The 25,016-nt window shown below is 37.7% G+C and overlaps 1 protein-coding gene across 1 annotated transcript in view; it reads right to left on the reverse strand.

Annotated features, from left to right (window-relative positions):
- Positions 1–1,065: 1,065 nt before the first annotated feature.
- LOC127433464 (TBC1 domain family member 10A-like) overlaps positions 1,066–25,016 on the reverse strand; it is a 29,951-nt gene continuing 6,000 nt past the window's right edge. Inside the window, exons 2-9 of the mRNA XM_051685404.1 lie at positions 20,914–21,010; positions 20,036–20,143; positions 16,700–16,806; positions 16,302–16,416; positions 15,974–16,039; positions 10,882–11,071; positions 9,922–10,076; positions 1,066–3,729 (exon numbers count right to left, since the gene is read on the reverse strand). Of these exons, the coding sequence (XP_051541364.1) occupies positions 3,322–3,729; positions 9,922–10,076; positions 10,882–11,071; positions 15,974–16,039; positions 16,302–16,416; positions 16,700–16,806; positions 20,036–20,143; positions 20,914–21,010 (1,246 nt within the window). The 3' untranslated portion in view covers positions 1,066–3,321. The remainder of the gene's footprint in view (positions 3,730–9,921; positions 10,077–10,881; positions 11,072–15,973; positions 16,040–16,301; positions 16,417–16,699; positions 16,807–20,035; positions 20,144–20,913; positions 21,011–25,016) is intronic.

Here is a 25,016-nt window from a genome sequence, read left to right on the forward strand (position 1 = left end):
TATGTCAATTTATACATTTTAATTATGACATTCATGATTATACACCATGAGCACAAGAAAAATCTGTGCTAATTCCTTTTCCACCCAAATTTTGCTAAAAGTTAATGCCTAGAAAATTGACTTTGATGTCATATCCGTTTTGATCTCCGGATAGCAAGATAATTTGATCTCCATACTTTTTTAGAAGCGAAGTTTACGAAATTTTGAATCAACTACTTTGGCATCAGATCAGTTACAACCACTGATTCAGGGGTTCACTGTAGGATCAAATGCCCCCTATCCTCAAACCAGCAAAGTTTTAAAAGTTTTGAATTAGTATAACGAAACATCGTTTGCTGAAATTATGTGAATTGGTAAGTTTAATACGGGCTCAAAAGCAAACGTTCAAAACAAAGATTCATTAAGGTTTCAAAAGCACTCATCAGTACTGTTAGGGTTAGGTTTAGGGTTTGGTTAGGAGTATATTCATGTAATTACTACTTAAATATGCATGCGCGTAAAACTGTTGTTTTAGCTTTGGCCACTGGGGCAGTTTGGAAATTGGGAAATCAAAGACCAATTTTAGCTGAATTTACCCACAAGAACAGACTTGTTTATATCATTCCTAAAAGACAAATGACCACTATATGAAAAATTCCAAGGACCATTGAAGTTTGTTAGAAAACCATTCTGTTCTCATTTGAAACGGAGTATGAAATAAAACAAATTAAGACAATTTAAGACCAAACTCTCCCCAGTTTTTGGTTTGACTAGTGCACTTGTCAGTATGGGGTTGGAGCACTCCGGTACATCCGCTGGCAGGAGGAGTGGGGTGGGGGTCTGGGAAACACTGGGGAGTGATGAGGAGCACGCCAGTACCTTTGACATGCAAATCTATGCAGAGCTGAAGAAGCGAGGACAACAGGTGTCCAGTCCACATGACACTACTGCCACAGTACCCCCTTTCACCTCTCCTCATCCCTCATTCATTCTCTCTCTTCCCTTTCTTCCCTCCGTACCCTGTCTGACTTAGTAATCACAGGAGCAAAAAATAATTCAAGAAACATGTAAATGCAAAAACAGAGATAAAATTGGAAGAGTATCAAATTTAATCATGAAAAACAGGATTTTCCTGAAAAAAATCATTGGCATATTTTTTGAGTGTGGAAAATTAGAAAAATAAAATTGAAAACAACTTTAGTTCTTCTTAAAGAGACAATTGTTTTTTTTGACACAGTGACCACATTCAAATATATTTTCTGACGGAAAGACCAGACTTTGGGCAAGTTTGATTCTCCAAAAACAATGATGAAATGTAACTAGCACTTTCCTTTCAGTGACTCAAAAAATAAATATTATAATTGTCATGAATAGGTTTACATCACTCACTAAACGTGCAATATAACTTTATTACACCATCGTTTTTGTACTGAACATACAAGCCCTCTCAACCTCAATTTGGAGCCAAAAGGTATTTGGACACTTGAAAATATATACATTTAAATTTGTGTGCTATCTTTCTTTAAAATTAAAGCCACTTGGACTGACATCTTGTATCTAATGTAATGACATCCATTTTTAAGTGTGGTTTAAGTGTCCAAATACTTTTTGGGGCTACTGCAGTTGTCATACAACATGCATGCAAACTGACTTAACATCTGATGTGAGCTAGACATCACTGACAAAATTATCACTTCCTTCCAAAATGCCCTAAAACAAAGAAAAAGCAAAGACTTACAGCAATAACGTACACCTCACCAATTAGTGCATACACTGCAAATCCTCCCATAAATGTTCATAAATATATGTATCTTTATAATAACAGTATTTACAGGAAGCCAGAGCAAGAAGAGAATAAAATGTCTCTATGCAACATAAAAATGTATAGTGTTAAAATTGCCTTGGCTATGCTTTTTACATCCCTAGACATCTAAAACAAAAGGGCAAATGATTTTGCCCTACAGAATCCCTTCAATTTTAGCTAATTGAGATGGAAATTTCAAAGAAATTAGCAAAACAATCACTCTTGTCAAGGAATACACACAGGATTTGTTATGATTTTAAGCTTGGTCTTGACAGGGAGTTCCTTTAATTGGCCTTTTTAAATGTAAAATTTCTCCCAAAATTTAACTCATAGACTGATTCTGCATATCTGCAATGTGTCTCGCATTTGCAAGGAATGGAAATGTACTATCAAAGAGCTAAATTCTGATGTTTTATGACAATATTGCACCAAGTGTAAATTGATTTATGTTTTTAACATGGGGATACACGTCTACGCCTTTCATTTAAGAGGGAAAAACAGAATTCTGTACTTTCATTGTCGTGTTTCTGTTTTACATAAACATAATTATTAGAGTCATTCTGAAACAAGAGGACAGATTCCAATGATGTCAGAGAGCATAAACCTAAAGAATGTGACAGAGCAGCAATATTTGCTCATGTGATAAACAGCGACCTGTTTCAGATCCCAATTCTGTGTAAAATAGCTCAATGGAGCCCCTTGGTGGTCAAGAAGGTGAACTGTAATTGGATTGAGGGCAGTCACGACATTAAAATGTTAAACAGAAAACAAATTCCTTGCCAGGTATAGACACAATATCTTCTACTTATTTCAGAGCTATTTAAAAAATATGTTATGTACTTAAAGGAATAGCTTAGCCAAAAATGAAAATTTTGTCACCATTTAACCCCATGTCGTTACAATTCCCGACCCAGAATTTTTCTTTCTTTCATGAACACAAGGAAAGTGAATGGTGATTTATACTGCCAAACTTACCCTACTACCATTGACAAAAGTAATGTTCATTTTTGGGTGAACTATTCCTTTAAAGTACAACTTGGTTTCCTGAGGAAGACTTGTATCCCAGTTTGTCCTTTGTACTAAATAGCAGGAACCAGAAGTCTAGTTTGAACAGCATGAGAAAAGGTTCAGGTGTTGTACAGGATCAAGCAGATTAAATTCTTCCTGATTATCACATAGTGATATTTTGAGGGCTGAACTTGGAACCATATGAACGTTCTGCCTCCAGCACAGCTTATATACATTTATTTGGAGATCTGAGAGTTGGTCTTGGCTATTCCAAACATACGCAAACACATAAATCATGTAAACACACTTGGAAACTTCATGGTGTAAATAAAATGAAAGGTTTTCTCCTGTATAATATTTCGTCCTATGTGATTGTTCCCACAAGTATTGTTTTGGTCCAGTCAAGTCATGAACTCCCTGTGATGCAAAGACCTGAGAGTGGGGAGGCGGGACCCTCTTCAAAACACCGTCAGTAAACATTCAACGGTTTGCACAAGCACAGTCATGGTTCCCAATTTCTCATAAACTGTTTATAGGTAAGTGTCGTGCTCTGCACTACTGAGACTCTGATTGGAGCCCAGCAGAAGTGTGTCTTTGTGCAGGTGCTGTGATTCGGGTGATGGGCTGTCACTCTGTAACGGGTATGGATTAAGGGGTGACGAAATGTTGTTTGTGTCTTTTTTCTTCTCGTTTTTTGTCTTTTTTGTCTTTTTCTCTTCCTCTGTCTGGCTCTCTGAGGCCTGTGGCAGCTCCACGATGATTGTGGGGTTTTGTTTTAGGTCCTGGCGGCTGGGCGGCTCGGCAGCCATGATGGCTTTGGCGCCGTGCATTCTGGGTGGGGATTTACAGTGCAGCTCTCCACGAGTCTCCTTCCAGCGGCGCAGTTGTGAGATGTGCTCCTTCTCGATGTCTCGCTCAGAAACGGGCAATTCAATGACCTGAGAGGGCGGTAGAAATGGGAGAGTGAGACAGAAAACCTGCATTTGATTGTTTTATTATTATAGAGATGTATTACTCTATTATCCTCCTGAGACTCCAGCATGACTGCAGTGTACATTTTCCATTTCCCTTTTTGATTTGTAAATAGTAGAACCTAATAAACATACACACAAAGAAAAATCTAGAGCAAAAAGTTTTCCAAAAAATTCATGTCCACATATGTGGACAGTGGGACTAAGTTGTGAAATTTTAAATAATATCAAGTTATCCACAACATTCTCAGCGAGTCCACTGTATTTCGCAAGGTGGGCGGAATTTCAAGATGGTTAGCGGAAGTGTGTTTTGTTTGTAGCCGGTCACTGCTTTCTTGCGTGTCATGCAGTTAGATTCTTGTTTTTTAAATGTTGTAAGATGTCTTCAAAATTTCCCAGACATTGTGTGCAGTTAATGGTTATCCTAATAATCAAGCGAAACTAAAGTTTTGTCTAAAACAGCAATGTTTTGATCAGAAACCACTTGCAAAGCACAGCGCTCCAGTCCCAGATGCTGCTTCTTCCATCAGCTGCCTACAGAAGGATTGTCTTAGGAACATCTGTTTGAAAAAGCTTTGGAATAATTTGTTTGTGTGCTCTTTTCACTTTATTAGCAAGAAGTCAACAGCGGCGATTACTTATATTATCTACCATTATGGTCCAGCTACGATAGACGACCAGAAACGGAGTGCAATGAATTATTTATAAACAATAGCATTATTGTGCTAACAGGTGTGTGTACATGTGCTGAAAGTTCATTAAAAATGTTGAGAATTTGTCCATTTCTATTTAGCATCTTTTTTTTTTTTTTTTTTGAATGCTTCACATGTTTTGAAATGGCATTATTATACTGAGTATAAAAAGGATCAGGTTTGAAATGAAATGTATTCTGATTTTCCTCTTTCCTGCATTTTTTCCTGCCTGCAATTCACTTTCTTTTGAGTGTCTTTGCAGAATGTGCTTGTCTTCCCTTAAGGGAAAATGGTGATTTGGAAAACAGTGTGGACATTAATTCAGTATCAATTAAATGTATTTGTACAGTGCTTTTAATAATACATACTGTTTTATAGTTGCTTTACAGAGAACACTGAACTTTTGTGTGCAATGTTTATAATGTCCAAATAAGTGTTTGTATTGCATGTAGTTCTTTATGGTACAGTTTATTGTGTGGCTGCTAATACATCGTAATTCCTACACAAGAACAATAAATTAAATCTAGTTAACACTTAAAACATTTAATGTAGGTTATAGCATTTAGATACAGACATTATGTACATAAACTAACAATTATAAAACTAGATTGAGCTTACTACACAGTAATCTCCCACAAAATAATTTTATTTTATCCAAAAAACAGCAGCATGACAGTCTCATCGCCTGAGTCCTGTAATACATGAGCATCCTGCTGTCTGGACCTCCCCTTTATCTGCAGTAAGTACATAATCTCAGTATAACAAACTCTTCAGGTTCTGACTAGACTCAATATATGCTTTAAAATAAACATAATTATCTACAGTTCTCAAAACATGTCCAACTTGACAGCTGTGAATGCGCTAATAGGCTATATCGCTTTTCAACTTGGTCTGCTCAGGTTCTTCCATTGATGGATAAAGACTCAACAAAATAACTAAAATGCTTCTATTTGCAATATTTGGCCATCATCCTGAAACCCATAATCATTAACAGATAGGTGAGGAAGAACAATATCGCCTCGCTATAATTCTGTGATCATTTGTTCTCAAGTTTCTGTCATTTTTAATGCTGCGTTAGTACATAACATAATGATTGTTTACGCTTAACCAGAAGTTCCACCCACATCGCCCGCAAAGCGTCATGGGACTCAGGCATATTGTGGATAGAAAGTGAGATTTTTTTTTATCAAATTGTTTATGTTTCCAGGAGTGATGGTTATTCATGTTTTTGAGACATTAAAGACTTTATTCTGATTCAAAGTAATGGCCAACATCATCAGATCCAGAGGTCGACCGATCTTGCCAATACCGATAACAAAGGTGGTCAGAAATCCAGATAGCCGATTATTTAAGTATTTAAATTCGATTTGAAGAATGTTAAAAATGACTATACTATAATGGGCACAGACATAGATGCTACAAGAGCCTAAAATTAATTAAATCCCAAATTCACCTTATTGTTCAACCAAAATCCCAATAATAACAAAAACAAAAATTAAGATTTTATGCATGATGTGGGACTTTTAACTTAAGCCTGAAACAAACAAGGGACACTTATTTTGAAATGACAGAGACTTGGCTCTGTTAAATTGCTCTATATTTAAGTATTTACCAAATTAAGCTTTTTATAGCCTATCAGCACTGATTAATCGGTAAAACTGATATATCAGTCTACCTCTAATCCAACCACTTCCAACCATGTTAAAATAAAATTATACATTATAAATTCTGAATCTATGTACTGGTTAACATTGTCCAATGTCTGTCAAACATGTTGAGTGGTTCAAACATCATCTGCAGCCTGAAACTGAACTTTTAATCAGATTTTAGGAGTGAATGCACTTAGCTGCATAGGAAAGCAATAGGATGCACCCTTGCTCCATACTTAGTGAATGACTTAACCTCCAGTGTGCTCTCTATCTGCACTGGTCTCTGAAATGTTCAAAATGCACCTTATTTTAATCCTAACTCCATATAAAGCCTCTGAAAGCAACATTTTTCAGCTTTTGGATGAACCCATTGATTATCAGCGTGATAATGCACAGTAAAAATATGACATCTAAGTCAACGTCCATGCATCTGTATGTTAGAATTCGCTCAATAAATTAAATGGAGATCACCTATGTACAGTCAAGGTGTTTTAAGTGATTTTAGTATAAATACACCTGTCTCTGGAAGGTCCACTTACTAGTGAGTCAGTATCTTGGGAAAAACAACACCATGAAGACAAAACACAGCAAATAATCAAAAATACACAATCCCCACCATGAAGCATGGTGTTAGTAGCATCATGCTGTGGGGATGCTTCTCTGCATCAGCCCCTGGAAGGCTTGTAAAGGTAGAGGCTAAAATGAATGCTGCAAAATACAAGGTAATCCTGGAGGAAAATCTTAAGCAGTCTGCAAGAGAACTGAGACTTGGGAAAAGATTTGTTTTCCAGCAAGACAACGATCCCAAGCATACAGCCAAAGCTACACAAGAATGGTTTTAAAACAACAATGTTAACGTCCTGGAGTGGCAGAGTCAGAGTCTAGACCTCAACCCAATTGAAAATCTGTGGATGGACTTGAAAAAGGCTGTGCACTCACGATCCCCACACAACCTGACAGAGCTTGAGCAGTTTTGCAGAGAAGACTGGGGAAAAATTGCAGTGTCCAGATGTGCCAAGCTGATAGAGACCTATCCACATAGGCTCAAGGCTGTAATTGCTGCCAAAGGTGCATCTACTAAATGCTAACGTGAATACTTATGCAACCAAGTAATTTGTGTTTAATATGTGTTATAAATTTAGACTAACTGGTAGAAATGTGTTTTGAATTTGATATGAAAGAGTCTTTTTCTGTTGATCAGTGTCAAAAAAGCCAAATTAATTTCACTATGATTTATTATTTAAAAACAGTAAAATATAACAACATCCAAAGGGGGGTGAATACTTTTTATAGGCACTGTATATATTATTTATATATAATTAAATTATAGCAAATAGATGTCCACAATCTTGCTCATATTAAATGAACATTTACATTACACAATAGCCATATTTACAGAAAATATGCATCTATAGACAAGAAATGGATGCTTCTATTTACCAAGGATGCATTAAATTGATCAAAAAATACAGCTAAAAACATGACTAATGTTGCAAAATATTATTACAGTTTGAAATAACTGTTATACATTTTTATTTAATTTAAAATCTCATTTTTACCCGTGATGACAAAACCCATTTTCAGCAGTCATTACTCCAGTCCACTAAGAAAACACTGTGTAACCTAATCCTTAAGAAATCATTCAAATGTGCTAATAAGGGAATTTAAGAATGTTTTCTAAATATTAGAGCAGCTGAAAACGGATGTGATATGTAATGACATTTGGGCATTGCAATAGTGTCTTTTTCAGTTTTCAGTATTGAGTAAATTTGCATTTCTTCCAAGTCACTTTACACAAATCAAGTCAAATTTTGGTTTAAGGATGGCCTAAAAAATACACATTTCTCAAGTAATTCATCAGTCTATTGTTTTTTTGAGAGACGAAGGACATTGCACTACTGTCTTAAAAGAAGATATCAAACTCATCTAACCAGGACAGAGAGAGAGAGAGAGAGAGAGAGAGAGAGAGAGAGAGAGACAACTAGAAGACAAGTACATCTTCTACAAGAGTCTCTAGTTTGTTTTATGGATGGATACCTTTAAGTTTGAGGTGTTGCGCTGTTGTTAGAATAGTTTGCAAGTAATGTCCATGAGATGTGTCAGATAAACCAATTACCAGTACATCTTTGGGAGGTGTTACAGAAAGCATGAGAGGAAGCTTCACCCAGATTTCTCTTAATAAACTGGCTGCTAGAATGTCTAAGGTGTCATTGCTGCAAGTGACGGATTCTTGAATGAACAGAAAGTTTGAAGAATATATTTAAATAGAAATAGTGATTTGCTACACTATACATGTATTTACTGTAACTCTTGATCAATTTGAAGCATCCTTAGTAAATAAAATGATCATTTTCTTTCAAATTTAGAAGTGATTCTAAACTTTTGAATGGTAGTGTATGTCTTTTACAAATTTGTACAGATACTTAATCATTTTAATTTACTTGTGTTCTAACAATTTTAAGTGACACATTTTCTGGGGGTTCATGGTCAATCAAATTGTACAAATAGTATCAAGGCCCTCCTGTCTTTTCTTTAACAGTCCTGCTGTTGTTGGTTTAGTACAGAACTTCCCAACCTTTTATGCCTTAAGCACCGCCACAACACCATCAGTAAATGTACCCTTCCATCGACACAAAACCAAAGTTGTGTTCTAAAGGCTAAATATTATATATAATATATATATTTTACAAATGTTATTTTATCATTAGTATTTCATCAATTTGGTCATTTGGTAGACAGCATATTAACATGTGTAAACAAACATATAGGCAAAACAATATACAGTATACTGTATAAATTAATTGGGATCTTTGAACAATCTCGATATCCATTCCTAAAATCCCAAGATCAATCTTTTAATATGCGAAGATCAGCACTTTCACTACATTTTGAGTTTGGTTTGACCTGTTCCGTGCATTTGTGTCCAAAGACGAGATCCACGCAATCCATCTGTCATTGACATTGTCTCTTTTAATATCCTTTCTTTTCTTATATATACATATATTGTTAAGCCTGCATTATTATTGTTTACATGCACAATTTGTACTATTTACAAGTATTTACACTGATATGTAGAACAAATGCTAAAACGGTACTGTCTCTTTAAGAAAACCGGCAGTTCCACTTTTTGTTTTGGTTAAGCAAGTTTAAACGAGAGTGGAGTGGCACAGGTTCTTTATTATTATGTTTCTATTTCTGTTGTTTTTGATCAACAACTGACTGTAAAGAAAGAAAGGATATTAAGAGACATTATTCAATGACAAATGGATTACGTGGATCTGGTCTTTAAACACACATTACACGGAACGAGTCAAACCAAACTCAAAACGCAGTGAAAGGATCTCGGAGCTGATCTTCACAAAATAAAAGATCGATCTGGGGATTTTAGGAATGGATACAGAGATCGTTCCGAGATCTCGATTAATGAGAAAATCTATATTTGTACCCAGCCCTAATCCCTGTTATTTGTTTTTATTGTAAGTCATACATATTGTGTCATAAGTTCAACAAAGCAAAATCCAATTATTTTCGCATATCCCCTGGAACCTGCTTGCGTAGCACCTGGTGTGTGTGTGTACCCCCCGCTGGGAATCACTAGTTTAGTATATATCAACAGATTTTCTTTGATAGCAACCTCAAGTTAAATAGTGTGTGAGCCAAATTTCTGAAATTGTCCTCATAAATATAAAAAAAACCTCTTATACCGACTTAAAACTGGGGTAATATAAAGGCAAGGGCGTTGTAATTCATAAAGAAAAATATGAATATATGGCATGTCCACACAAGTATAGGTGTTTAAGTTTGTGTGTGTGAGATACCTCTTGCATTAGGAAAGTCTCCAGCATGTATCGTGGCTCAATAGATCTGAGCAGCTCCATTGTCTCATACTGGCCCTGACACGATTTCAGTTTCTCATTTGTTCCCAGCATGCATTTCAGCAGCACCAGACCCACACGGAAGATGATCTTCACACCTACATCACACACAGACAACACACATCAACATTAAACAGAGTAAAGGGGTGTTCATGCAAAATACAACATAAAAGGAGTGTTTATAGGTGCATGAACTGCCGTACACTATTGCTAATATACACAGTCAATACCCTCTAGATGCTTATGTCCCGCCCCCATATTGGTCCATTGTTCTAAAACTGACATTAACCTGCTGCACTGCATGTCAAAAGTTGAACTATTTTTAACTTGACATGGCGACCTAAAAATGTAGATAAAATAGTAATAGTTGTTTTCCATATTAAACTGGCAAAGTTGAAAGATGTTAAGCAAATAAGTAGTCCTTCACTGTTGTCCGGGACGCATTAGAATGCATTAGTGTGTACACTACGAAAGCAATGTGGTCACGTGTTTTCTCGACTACATCTGAATGTGGTTTGAGCAATCAGATGGCAAAACATTTTGCACCTGTATTTAGCACTGTCCACTTATGATCACCTGAAGTGAATGTTAACCCCAGGTGTAAACGGAATGTGTCAAAAATAGAACTTTAGAAACTTTAGTCACCAAGTACCTAAAGTATGTGCCTTTGTGAAGGTGTTGACATAAACACAATAACCTTAACTGACTTCTTAATAAAAATAATGGTGTTAAACCTTTATGCTTCTGTTAGTAATGTGTCACAATCTGAAATAGATTTGACAAGTCAAAGTGCAAATCATCCATGGAAGCGTTAAAAAAATGTTTATCATCCACAGAGGGGCGAGGTGTCAACTACCGTCAAAGAGCATACAGTATCTAAGTGGTTGTTTGTGTGAGTCTCACCTTCGCAGAAAAACATGTCCCACACACGCAGGACGGAGGACCAGGGCAGCGTTCTAGAGAAGGCACACATGAACCATTCAGTCATGTAGAGGATAGGGTCAATCTTATGCTTCTTCAGGTGCCTGTAGGCCACAGGCGACACCCGCTTGAGCACAGCAAACAGGATCTCACCGTCTAACTGGATGGCCTCCTGAACAGAGAGGAAAAGAGGGGAAACAAAGAAAACAAATGCTTTAGTAAAGATGGCAAGCTAAAGATGTGATGTCACAAAGTGAATAAAAACCCAGGTCATGGGTTTGATTCCAAGGGATCGCACGTACTCATAAAATGTATATCAGGAATGGACTGTAAAAGCCTATTTACAAAAAAGACCACATTTTCGTGGTGAATGTTCATTCCTTTTACAAAGGAACAATGGATTCCCATGGCTATATTAACACCAGGTCTAACAAATAGTTCGGTCTTATTTTTTTCTTTCTTTGGACTGTGGTGAAAACTAAGTAACCAATGAGACAAGAGCATTTTGTAATTTTTCTAGAGTCACTGCTGCTGCTCAATCCAGCATGCTGGTGGCACTAATCAACTGGTAAAAACAGGTGCTGTGCTCTTTTACTTGTCTCATGAATTCAATGCAAATATGCAGTTAATAAATAATATACTGTAGAAGCTGTAAACACATTCATTTTTAGAATATTTATGTAATATGCTGATACCTCTTATTATAATATATCTGGTGTTTTGTCTTAATGTACATTATTTAATATGTATATCACTATGTCTGTTATATTATCCTGGCATTAAAAATAGCAGTGAGGTTCAGCAATTCGTTTGGACTAAGCTTGTATAAAATATAGCATAAAACAGCTCTATACATACTATACTACAAGTGTAGACAAAAGAATTGCCGAACCCCACAGCTATTTTATTGCAAGGATGAAATTACACAAAGTGTTCTTGTAACGCTGCTCTTTTTCTCACCATGCACAAGAAATTCTGAATTCAATACAAATATGCAATAATTGAATAAAGAAAAGACCATGAGGCTGTGTCTTCTTTTATATTATTTTTAATGTTATGCATCATATTTTATGATATACCTGCTATTCTTAATGTACATTATTCCACATATTTATATAACTATACCTTGCATTATATTATCCATTATAAAAAGAGAAGCTGGGTTCGGGAGTTCAATTGGAATATACTCGTAGCAAAATACAAAATAGCAAAATCTAAAGACACAGGACATATGCAGTGCATCCGGAAAGTATTCACAGCGCTTCACTTTTTCCACATTTTGTTATGTTACAGCCTTATTCTAAAATGGATTAAATTCATTATTTTCCTCAATATTCTACAAATAATACCCCATAATGACAACGTGAAAGCAGTTTGTTTGAAATCTTTGCAAATTTATTAAAAATAAAAAACGAAACAAAATCACATGTACATAAATATTCACAGCCTTTGCTCAATACTTTGTTGAAGCACCTTTGGCACCAATTACAGCCTCAAGTCTTTTAGAGTATGATGCTACAAGCTTGACACACCTATTTTTGGGCAGTTTCTCAAATTCTTCTTTGCAGGACCTCTCAAGCTCCATCAGGTTGGATGGGGAGCATCGGTGCACAGCCATTTTCAGATCTCTCCAGAGATGTTCAATCGGGTTCAAGTCTGGGCTCTGGCTGGGCCATTCAAGGACATTCACAGAGTTGAATGTTGTCACTCCTTTGTTATCTTGGCTGTGTGCTTAGGGTCGTTGTCCTGTTGGAAGATGAACCTTCGCCCCAGTCTGAGGTCCAGAGCGCTCTGGAGCAGGTTTTCATCAAGGATGTCTCTGTACATTGCTGCATTCATCTTTCCCTCAATCCTGACTAGTCTCCCAGTTCCTGCCACTGAAAAACATCCCCACAGCATGATGCTGCCACCACCATGCTTCACTGTAGGGATGGTATTGGCCAGGTGATGAGTGGTGCCTGGTTTCCCCCAGACATGACGCTTGCCATTCAGGCCAAAGAGTTCAATCTTTGTTTCTCATGGTCTGAGAGTCCTTCAGGCGGGCTGTCATGTGCCTTTTACTGAGGAGTGGCTTCTGTCTGGCCACTCTACCATACAGGCCTGATTGGTGGAGTGCTGCAGAGATGGTTGTTCTTCTGGAAGGTTCTCCTCTCTCCACAGAGAAATGCTGGAGCTCTGTCAGAGTGACCATCGGGTTCTTGGTCACCTCCCTGACTAAGGCCCTTCTCCCCCGATCGCTCAGTTTGGCCAGGCGGCCAGCTCTAGGAAGAGTCCTGGTGGTTCCAAACTTCTTCCATTTATGGATGATGGTGGCCACTGTGCTCATTGGGACCTTCAATGCTGCAGACATTTTTCTGTACCCTTCCCCAGATCTGTGCCTCGATACAATCCTGTCTCGGAGGTCTACAGACAATTCCGTGAACTTCATGGCTTGGTTTGTGCTCTGACATGCACTGTTAACTGTGGGACCTTATATAGACAGGTGTATGCCTTTCCAAATCATGTCCAATCAACTGAATTTACCACAGGTGGACTCCAATCAAGTTGTAGAAACATCTCAAGGATGATCAGTGGAAACAGGATGCACCTGAGCTCAATTTTGAGTGTCATGGCAAAGGCTGTGAATACTTATGTACATGTGATTTTTTTTGTTTTTTATTTTTGATAAATTTGCAAAGATTTCAAACAAACTTCTTTCACGTTGTCATTATGGGGTATTGTTTGTAGAATGTTGAGGAAAATAATGAATTTAATCCATTTTGGAATAAGGCTGTAACATAACAAAATGTGGAAAAAGTGAAGCGCTGTGAATACTTTCCGGATGCACTGTATTTATGCAACAGGGCTCCTTACTCATCTAATTCACATAAAAAACACAAATTCTATATTCCTCAAAAAGCATCAAAAACATGGAAAGAACATAACGAGACAGTTATGCCAACTTAGGTAAATAAATGCTTTAACAGCGTTCCATATATTGTGAAAAATAATAATAATAAACCTTATTTCCCTTTAAACCTCATCTGATGAATATATAGGCTTTTTATACTTAAATATAAAGCATTGTAAGATTCTGTCATTACAAAATAAGAGTCTCCAGTGTGTTTCGGGCTTGTTTCTAGTTAAAAGTTTATTTTTTTCTGGCTATTATTGGGAATTTTTTTTAACAAAAAACAATATCTGGGATTTTATCAATTTTGGACTCTTGTAGCCTCTGTGTCTGTTTAGCGTGGGTCATGTTGCAGTGAGTGTGTTGTATTTCCCTGTAACTGTATTTCATTTTACAGATTCCTAACATGTAACTGATCTATGGCTTATGAACATTTTTGTTGATAGTCTCTTTTAGATAGACACCGTTGTAAATTCAAAGTGATTTACATACAGTAAATGTGTTAAACACATTTTTTGACAGAGAAGCTTCACGCACTTAAAAATAGAAATGGTGAGAGGAACCACCCCAGGCAGATGCAAGTGAGAAAGAGAACAAGAGAGATAAAGAGTGACAGAGAGAGTGTGATTCCAGTTGTTTGTTTAATCTAATTCTGAAGTGCATGGCCCTGCCGCCCACTCTGGGATATTTGCATGTCAGCTCATGAAGACCAGACGCAAAACATCTCACATGCAGGTATTGCCATTGATTCCTGGCAACGGAAGAACCCAGCAAAACATTCACAAAAACGATTTTTTTCTCAGTAAATCTGGCTGAGAAGGTGTCTGATTAATGTCTTTATAAGAAAAAACAACAACAATGAGATTGTGGTGATGGGCTGTGGCCGAGCACTGGTCTGTGAATGGAGAGCGAGGCCAGGAGGAATGAATGGGAAGGACTCGCACCTGTGTATAATTTCCCTAACAGCTGTTCTGTTTTTCAGTGAGCGGCAGTGGGGAGATAAAAAGGGAGACGAGAAGCCCAGAGTGGAGAGAGACCTGATCCTGTGTGTGTGTGTGCGCGTGTTCCCCGTTTAGCTGAAAAGCAGCAGTTTGTTTATGTTTTGGCTGAAAAGCATTGACTTAGTTGTGTTCCGCTGAAAAGCATTCAAAATAAAACTTACGTGGGCTGTTTAACCAGCACCCACTTCCTCCTTCCCCCATCAACAAGGGACTGTGTTACAGAGATGATTATTAAAGACAATAATGGTGTTAGTATAACTAAAGGGTTTGTGAGCCCATCTGAAAATCTTATTAACTAAAATCCAAATACCATGTCCAAATTAGGTGGTAGATAGCCCTGCCCACAATGAAATCTCATTGGTCCAAAATCAATAATAAACATCAAATGTTCTGACTGGCTGTGAATGTGTGCACAGACAAATTCCTTGTCAATTGTGTTGCAAGTTTATTGCAGTTATCATTCCATGTGTAAATGGAATAAAGGAATCACCCCTACAACCTTAAACTCGTGGTTGCTGACATTGTGATGACCATTGCAATATTGTGGCATCTTGCAGTTGTAAACAAAATGAATTGATGACAGCAGTTTAACCTGGATTCAATTCACCTGTGAATTCAGATGTAGAATGCAGTTTTCACTCCACTAAATAACCAATCTTTTTGACAGAATGGGAATAAGTAGTGACAACAGAATTAGCTGCAGTGTGTATGTGACCACAAAGAAACCTGTGTTTTTAAGTATCTGATTCTGACAAACAGGATCCATAAAATCACAGACAAAGTAGCTATTTTACTGTAAGAGTCTCCAACTTATATTGCTATACCAGTCTTGTTGAGATGGGCTGTTTAGATGCAGTTTAACGAGCTGAACTTATTTAATAAACAGATCTGCTGAGTTAAACAGGATGTGAAGCGTACAAGAGGAACAACCCTTGAACCCTGATCACTGTGAACAACAGCTCTTCACATCAGCAAATACCCTCAGCAGAAGAATGTTTGTTAATGTGATTAAGATTATGGCTCAGACAACTCATAACAACATGAGAGCATTGCCGTCTTGTAAACAATCGATCTGTGCATTTTCTCAGGTTGATTGATAAAAGTGTGGATCTATGAGAGGGTAGGTTTGATAACTTGCAGAGCAGTGCTGTAAGGAGGAGGACTGTGTGTTGTCTGCTCTTACCAGGCCTGCGCTGTAGTATCCGGGTAGATACTTCTCACAGATCTGGACCAGACCCCAGAATGCATCCTACCAGAGCATGACCATAAAAGAACAAAAGACACAAGATCAGGGTGAGGACTGACAAGTGAACTTCATTTACTTCTAATCTCTGATCATTTCAGTTTAGACCATCGAAACTAATATAATAAATATAATAAAGACAATTCTGTTGATTTATCATAACAAGTAAAACAGTGTACTGCTGAATAAATGAAGCAATTAGCAACATAATATCTCTGTTGCAGTCAGCTACCTACGTAGACACAATTTTAAGGCAGTTTGGACTGACCTCAGCGGGCATGTGCATGAGCAGCACAGCGGCTATAGGTGCCTGAGCCTGACAGTACCCCTCCTCTGGCCTGTGCAGTGTGTATGCTTTCAGTACACGGAACAGATCCTGCTGCCTGCACACACACAAACACACAGTTGAACATGGCAATGCTCACAACAGAAGTAATGAGGTTAAGTTGGCCTGTCAAGAGAGTTGAGGTAAAGTGAAGCCATGTTAAAGGAATATTCCAGAATTCCAGATTTTCCTTCTTTTTTTTTTTCTTTTTTTCTGAAAAGGAGATACAAGTCTAAATACATTTTTGTTGTAAACAACATTACGCCACAAATGCTGTCGATTGTGCTTAAATTGCATTGAACCTGGCATATTCCTTTAAGTGAGGGGCAGGGCAGACTCACCCGTGGCCTCCTCGAGCTACAAACATCTCGTGGAATGGAAATTGTCTGTGGAGGTCTTTCTCTATCACATCCAGCCATTTAGGATCTCCAGGCTGACTGTCCAACTCCTGACACACAAACACAATGATAGTTCATTAATGACTGCAGAAAGTCCATTTCTAAAATACTAGGGCTGTCAGCAGGGCAGAGAAAGTAAATTCATAATACCGGCGTTACTAGAGTGTTTTTCATTAAATGCAGGTGTTTGTACGTACCTAATGCTTATTCAGCGAGACAATGATAAGAGAGCAAGACATAGTTAAGACACAGCCACCAAAGACCTCCATCGTTCATTCCGAACGCGTCCGTCTGTCATGTATGCATGCGGTAGACGGACGTCTTTGACTGTTTTGTTGTGTCTTGCTGTTCAGGGTCTTGTGCAGTAGCTATGCATTTTTTTAAATTAAAAGGAAAATTCAACTTTTAAAACGCATCTTGAGACACCCACGTTCTGTTTTATTCGTTAATTTGACAGCCTTAAAAAATACACCAAAATAACAATGATGTTTCGTTTGTGAATGAGTTTGTGTTTCTGAATACATTTTCAAGTGAACGTAACATTCTCGTTCACTTGTCTTCACTGACTCATAATGCTCGTTCACTGAAGTCTCTCCCTTTCAAAGCTAATAAGCTCACGATGGAAGCGCGAGACTGCTTTGGTGGCTCTTCATGCCTGTAAAGACTGCCTATAGCATGAGCCAATAGCACTCGAATGCGGGCTGTGGAGCAGCATATCATTGGTTTGATCCACTGAACTAATACGTCCCTTCATTTTAGTCTCAAGATGAGACATCTCATTCGTGAACTTAGATCTGCTGACTGACAAGTCATGTTGTTCATTCAGTTCGGCATTTAAGTCAATCGCGTTCAACCAGAAAGCCATGAAATCCGCTGTGTAGGTATGTACAAAACATAATTCCCAATTCATGAATGTGTAAAAATTACTGAAGACCATACAGTGAAAATAACATTAATTACGAATGGAAATGTTGTGTTTTGGTGCACAGAATAACCAGATAATAGATATTTCAAGTTTTGTTGTCCTTTTTATATCGCTTACTAAAAGTCAAGTCCAGCATTTAACAATATACAGTTGAAGTCAGAAGTTTCCATACACCTTAGCCAAATATATTTAAACTCAGTTTTTCACAATTCCTGACATTTAATTGTAGAAAACATTCTCTGTCTTAGGTCAGTTAGGATCACTATTTTAAGAGTGTGAAATGTCAATAATAGTAGAGAGAATGATTTATTTCAGAAGTTTACATACACTTTGTTAGTGTTTGGTAGCATTGCCTTTAAATTGATTAACTTGGGTCAAATGTTTTGGGTAGCCTTTCACAAGCTTCTCACAATAAGTTGCTGGAATTTTGGCCCATTCCCCCAGACAGAACTGGTGTAACTGAGTCAGGTTTGTAGGCCTCCTTGCTCGCACACGCTTTTTCAGTTCTGCCCACAAATTTTCTATCGGATTGAGGTCAGGGCTTTGTGATGGCCACTCCAATACCTTGACTTTGTTGTCCTTAAGCCATTTTTCCACAACTGTGGAGGTATGCTTGCGGTCATTGTCCATTTGGAAGACCCATTTGCGACCAAGCTTTAACTTCCTGGCTGATGTCTTGAGATGTTGCTTCAATATATCCACATAATTTTCCTTCCTCACGATGCCATCTATTTTCTGAAGTGCACCAGTCCCTCATGCAGCAAAGCACCCCATAACATGATGCTGCTACTCCCATGCTTCACGGTTGGGATGGTGTTCTTCGGCTTGCAAGCCTCATCCATTTTCCTCCAAACATAACGATGGTCATTATGGCCAAACAGTTCAATATTTGTTTAATCAGACCAGAGGACATTTCTGAAAAAAGTAAGATCTTTGTCCCCATGTGACCTTGCAAACTGTAGTCTGGCTTTTTTATGGCGGTTTTGGAGCAGTGGCTTCTTCCTTGATGAGCAGCCTTTCAGGTTATGTCGATATAGGACTCGTTTTACTGTGGATATAGATACTTGTCTACCGCATCTTCACAAGGTCCTTTGCTGTTGTTCTGGGATTGATTTGCACTTTCTGCACCAAACTACGATCATCTCTAGGAGACAGAATGCATCTCCTTCCTGAGCGGTATGATGGCTGCGTGGTCCCATGGTGTTTATACCTGCGTATTATTGTTTGTACAGATGAACATGGTACCTTCAGCCATTTGGAAATTGCTTCCAAGGATGAACCAGACTTGTGGAGGTCCACAATTTTTTTTCTGAGGTCTTGGCTGATTTCTTTTGATTTTCCCATGATTTCAAGCAAAGAGGCATCCATTAAAATACATCCATTTAGTACACCTCCTATCAGAAGCTAATTGACTAAATGTCTAAAGGCTTGACATAATTTTCTAGAATTTTTCAAGCTGCTTAAAGGCACAGTTAACTTAGTGTATGTAAATTTCTGACCCACTGGAACTGTGATATAGTCAATTAAAAGTAAAACAATCTGTCTGTAAACAACTGTTGGAAAAATTACTTGGGTCATTCACAAAGTAGATGTCCTGAATGACTTGCCAAAACTATAGTTTGCCAATATTAAATCTGTGGAGTGGTTAAAAAATTTGTTTTAATGACTTCAACCTAAGTGTATGTAAACTTCTGACTTCAATTGTATAAGAAAAATAAGACCTACTTTCTGGTCATTCGTGGTGAAAATGGGTATGGTACTTAGAATTCTTTACTACATTTTTATATATATATGCAAATACGTTGCTTTGCCCTGACTGACTATAGCGTGAGCCAACAGGATTCGAGTGCGGGCAGAGAAGGAGCATATCATTGGTTTGATTAAACGAATATGCCCTTTCAGTGAACGAGACTTCTTGTTCGTGAATGAACTAAATATACTGGTACATCTTGTTGGTAAACAAGGATCTGCTGACCGACTGAATGAGAGGACAAGGCATGTCGTTTGTTCGCTTAGTTCAGCAATCTCGTTTAACCTGAAGAAATGGTCAGAGGAATTGTGAGAAAAAGGGACTGATGACCACACAATGCAATATTGCTAGGCTAATTTTAGGCTAATATTGTTGTCTTTTTGGTATAGCTTGAGAAAAGTCATTGCCCAACAGTTCACAAAGTGATATATGCTTTATTGCAATGTTTGGGGAAAACACATGAAGCTGAAGTCTCTTATTGGATTTGCAGACTCTCAGATTTTAATTAAAGATAATTATCATGCTGCCTATGTAGGCAGCTCACTAGGTATTGGAACAGAGCAATGGAGTCAACAGCGTGGATAAATCTTGCAGATGTCCTCACCTGAAATTTGCCCCGATTCTGTTCCTTCTTCACTTTCCCACCAGAAAGATAAAGCCAAGCACGACCTCTGAGTGATGGAGGAATGCCCTTCTGACAACGCAACTTTACCTTCAGAGATGGAAAGCGCAAGCATTAACAAGAAAACAGAGGAATGTGTCTGTAAATGTGAGCTACTACACCCCTTCCAAAAACTACTAATATATGGGAAGACACTTACACTGTGTTTATGTGTGTGGCAGTAAACAGTGTATGAAGAGAGTCTAGCAGAATTATAGTAATTAAGTGTGAGCTGCTGATGAGGTGTCCGGCTGCTGTTATCTCATGAGATTACTAACTCAGTGTTTTGTCTGGACAGTTAGTCATCAGAATGGAATTAACACCAAAAGAACAAGAAATGTCCATTCAGTTTCAAAAGCAAAGCAAGTCTTAAAAAGACATTTGATCATTTATGGTAGAGCCAAAACCATACTGGGACTATAAAGTGAAACTCTAAGGCCTGGAACATACTCTGTGCAAGAATGAAGGTAAGCATTCTCAGTGTTTGTAACCGCTTCAGCAACACTAGAGCACATTTTTAGTGTGCTCAATGAGACCATGGAACAAGCTTTTATGTCTGTGTTTGCGTAAAACATGTTTCTGGCTTTAAGGGAACAGTTTTGGAAGATAATGTGTGTGACCAAATTCCCAAAAACTTAACATGGTCATAACTTTATCTCATTCTTTTAAACAGTATGTAACTGTGAGATGCGAAGTCAAATTCATCATGATTAGTGTTGTTGACTGTTTTATGAATGCTTTGACATTCACTATAGAATTTGAGCTATTCAAAAACAAAAAGCAAACATGTTGACAAACACAGGTCTGTGTCCGAGACCAACCTTCTTGTGTTTCTTGGCCATCCACTTGTCCCAGCTGTTGAGCATATCCAGCCATTTGGCTTCTCTCTGTCGGAGCACCTCTGGAGGAAGGTTATCACTGCAAAGAGAACAAAGAGAGATTAGAACGTACTAATAATGCATGAATGTTAGCACATATTTATTACACTGGGAATCAAGAATCGATTCTTGTGTTTGTTTTGTTTTTTAAATACTGGAACCTAATGATTTTTAATGACATTTGGTTCTGTTAATGAGCATTTGAAGCTGAAATGATTAGTCTACATTATCGACAACGTTGACAATAAACAACTGTCGACAAATATTTTTACTTTCAAACAGTCATTTGATCTTACTGGACGTAACGAGATCATATGAAACTTTAATGATGACGGGCGAGAGTGCTGCAGGGGCAACAGTATTCAGCTGCTCGAGTGCCTGATACAGGCAGGCAGATTGGAAGAAGACACAGCCAGGGCCAAGGATTCTTTTTTTTTCAACCGGTGCGACAAAATGCACTGGTGCGACGACTACAAAGTTGGCCAACTCTTTCTTTATGATTATGCGGTACCGTTTTCTGTTGCACTCGTTCTGTTGCTATTTACACCAAATAAAGGTTTGGTGCTACCAAATCAGGTGCTGGTGCCAACATTTGTAGAACTTGTAGAATACTCTTAAATGTTAGTCTGGAGCCCTGATAAAACAAAGACAACAGAAAGACAATGTATCTTTCTATCTTTCTAACAATTATAGTCTGATTCACAAACTAATGACTATTATGAGCAGGTTCTTTTTGATGAATTGGTCTGAAAGGTTCACAGATCAGTGTCAATCATGATTTATTGGTTGGAATCCAGCTAAACACTCACTCAAGGAATCAGTTGGAATGGTTCTTGACTCACTTGCTTAAGTCATGTCCAACTTGAAATGAAATGAGAACTGATACTGTGTACTGAAAGCATGTGAAACATGAGTGAATGTGTAATTACTGACTGGTTGTTCACATGACAGCATGAAGTTAAAGATTCATAGAGTTTTGTTGTAATGAATGGTATAGCAAAACTCTGGGGGAGTTTCCTCAGAACTATTAATAGAATCATAACTGGAATCGTTAAGGAACCGTAATCGTTAGGTGGAATCAAAATTTGATCTAGAGACATTTAATTTCTTAAAGAATCCATCCTTATATATTTAGAAACCGATTCTAATACAAAGTATCCGGTAAGCTTAAAGCATTTGTCCATGGCTCAATTGATCTTTGCTCAACGTGTCCACTCCAACAGCAGGAACTTTTTGCAGCATGATGTGGGTGGCAAAGCAGCTCAATTTAATTAGAGTACTGTAGGCATCATCATTTGTTCACAGGAAATTCTTCTGCAGGAAACCAAAACACAAGTCATTTCCAACAAAACTGCAGCAGTTTTCAAAAAATCCAGTTTCTACCTTCAATCATGTTTCTCAATGCCTTCAGATGTATTATTTGGCTGTACTACCACTGACTAAGTGATCTTAATGTGGGATGAGGAATGCTGGTCAGACAGGGGGAAATCTACTCTCATATCTCTAGGGGAAGACTTGTTTCTGGGAATCGTTCTGAACTTTGTGTTCTGTCTGTGTGTGCTTGTGTCACCTCAGGGCCTTTGCTTGAAATGCTTTTTATTACATCCAGATGACAGACACACCCTTAATGTCAAATTGAGTGCACTTATATCAAAATACAGTACAAGATAATGTGACAATATACAGACTTATGTCAACTATTAATTTCTAAAGGAATTGGTGGTGGTGTGCCTGCTACGGCATTGCTAGGTGATTGCTAGGGTGTTTCTAGTGGTTGCTAGGTGGTTACTTACAGTAATACGATTTCACTATTAACAGCGATTAAAAATGTCATGGTTAATTTAGTCGTAAGAATGTAGAATCTATGGTTTAAAACTCTGAAATGTTCTATTTACATGTGGCAAAAATATAATATCAGGGCCTGAAATTCATTTCTCAGAATCTGTGGGATTTGGATATGGAAAGACCCTTCTCTTCAGTCACTTGATTCACAGCAAGATGTGATGCAATCATGTGCTGACTTACATGTTATAGTTCTTGGCAGACACATTTAACAAATCCTTTAACAGGCAATTAATTAAACTAACATCCTCCCTAACATCTCCTTTTGAGTTCCACGGATTGGAAAAAAATCATACAGGTTTGCAACAACACGAAGGCAAGTAAGTGATGACAGAATTTTCATTTTTGAGTGAACTATCACTTTAAGAGTACAATGTTGGGAAAAAAGCATTGAAAATGTTAACAGATAAAATCCTGAGAGAAATCCTTTTTTTTTTAAATAAAATGTCTATTAAAGATAGATAATATATTTCATATTATGTATATTTTTAATAATATAGTATTTATATTACTATATTATTATTATGTATACATTTACATACTTATTAAAATTGACTAATTCATTTGGAGTGTGGCAACAATCATGCCATGCTCCAAATCACTGAGATTACGTTTTTTCCCCCATTCTGATGGTTGATGTTAACATGTTAACTGATGCTCCTGACCCTTTTATGCACTGCACTGCTGCCGCACAATTGGCTGATTAGATAATCGCATGGATGATTGTTGGTGTCAGATGGGCTGGTTTGAGTATTTCTGTAACTGCTGATCTCCTGGGATTTTCACACACAACAGTCTCTAGAATTTACTCAGAATGGTGTCAAAAACAAAAAACATCCAGTGAATGGCAGTTCTGGGGACAGAAACGCTTAGTTGATGAGAGAGGTCAATGGAGAATGGCCAGACTGGTTCAAACTGACAAAGTCTACGGTAACTCAGATAACCGCTCTGTACAACTGTGGTGAGAAGAATAGCACCTCAGAATGCTATTCTGAGATGCGGGTCGGCACTGTTTTGGCGGCAAAAGGGGGACCTACACAATATTAGGCAGGTGGTTTTAATGTTGTGGTTGATCAATGTATATATAACCTTAATATAAAAATCTCTTCTGTTTGTGCCTAGGTGGTTACTGCAGCATCAAAGCATAGCTCCTATCTAACTGAAATGAGGAAAGACTGTAATCTCCAAAATGGTTGGTCAAGATTACGATCAAAGAACAGATTTCAAATCAGCAGTAAAATCTGACAACAATGGTAACATACATTGTGCTTCTTTAGCTCAGATCACCCTTAAAAAAATAAAAAAAATAAAAATACATTTCAGGCTTGTTTCAGCTAATGCACATGCAATTTCTCGAGTTGATTGATAGGCAATCTCTGTATCTAAAAGCTGATGGGCTCTTTTACCTGTAAGGCGTGACTTACTTTTCTAAAACCATTGGGTGTTACAATTTCTCCCATTCATTTGAATAAAAGTGGTCCATTTGTGCTAAATACTCTCTGGTATCACGGACTGAATGTTAACTTTCAATTCACGTGAAACTTGGGCTATACACAAACTACAAACTATTACAGAGGAGTTTGATCTACCAGACTCATCTCCACCAAAAAAAGTGACTTTTTACATTTTTAAGCATGCTGAAAGTGCGCAGTGAATTTATGTGTAGTTACTATCAGTGTGGTAAACTTTGAGTAGTTGCGTCTAAAATCATCTTCATTATTTAAAGCACTGCTCGTATACAAATTCACCCGGACCAAATATCATTATGGCTGAATGGACAGAACTAGGCGAGCACAGAGCAGGTGCGTTTACTCATTTAATTACCCACAAAGCACAGACCATTATAAACAGCGCTGCGAGAACCACTGAGAAGAATGGCGTGAGTCGCGTAACCCATTTTAATTTGGCACAGAATCCGCTGTTGCACAGGCCAATGAAACCTCAAATGTGTCAGTGATTAAACAAGTTTAAAATCATATTTATGGCCCTGATATTCTAAAAAGCATTGACAAGGAAAGCTGGAGAAAACTGTCCCATGCACAGACATAAATTAAAAGGATTTTCACTCCACACATCACCATCCTTAAAAATTGTTTACCATGGCTTTACTGTAGTAACATTAACTGTATGGACTAAGGTATTTTGGCACCCCTGAGGAACTGAGGGGTCAGTTAATCTCTCGTCAAAGGGTTAACAAAATGACA

Source organism: Myxocyprinus asiaticus, chromosome 43 (assembly GCF_019703515.2).
Source record: "Myxocyprinus asiaticus isolate MX2 ecotype Aquarium Trade chromosome 43, UBuf_Myxa_2, whole genome shotgun sequence".
Taxonomy (NCBI): Eukaryota; Metazoa; Chordata; class Actinopteri; order Cypriniformes; family Catostomidae; genus Myxocyprinus; species Myxocyprinus asiaticus.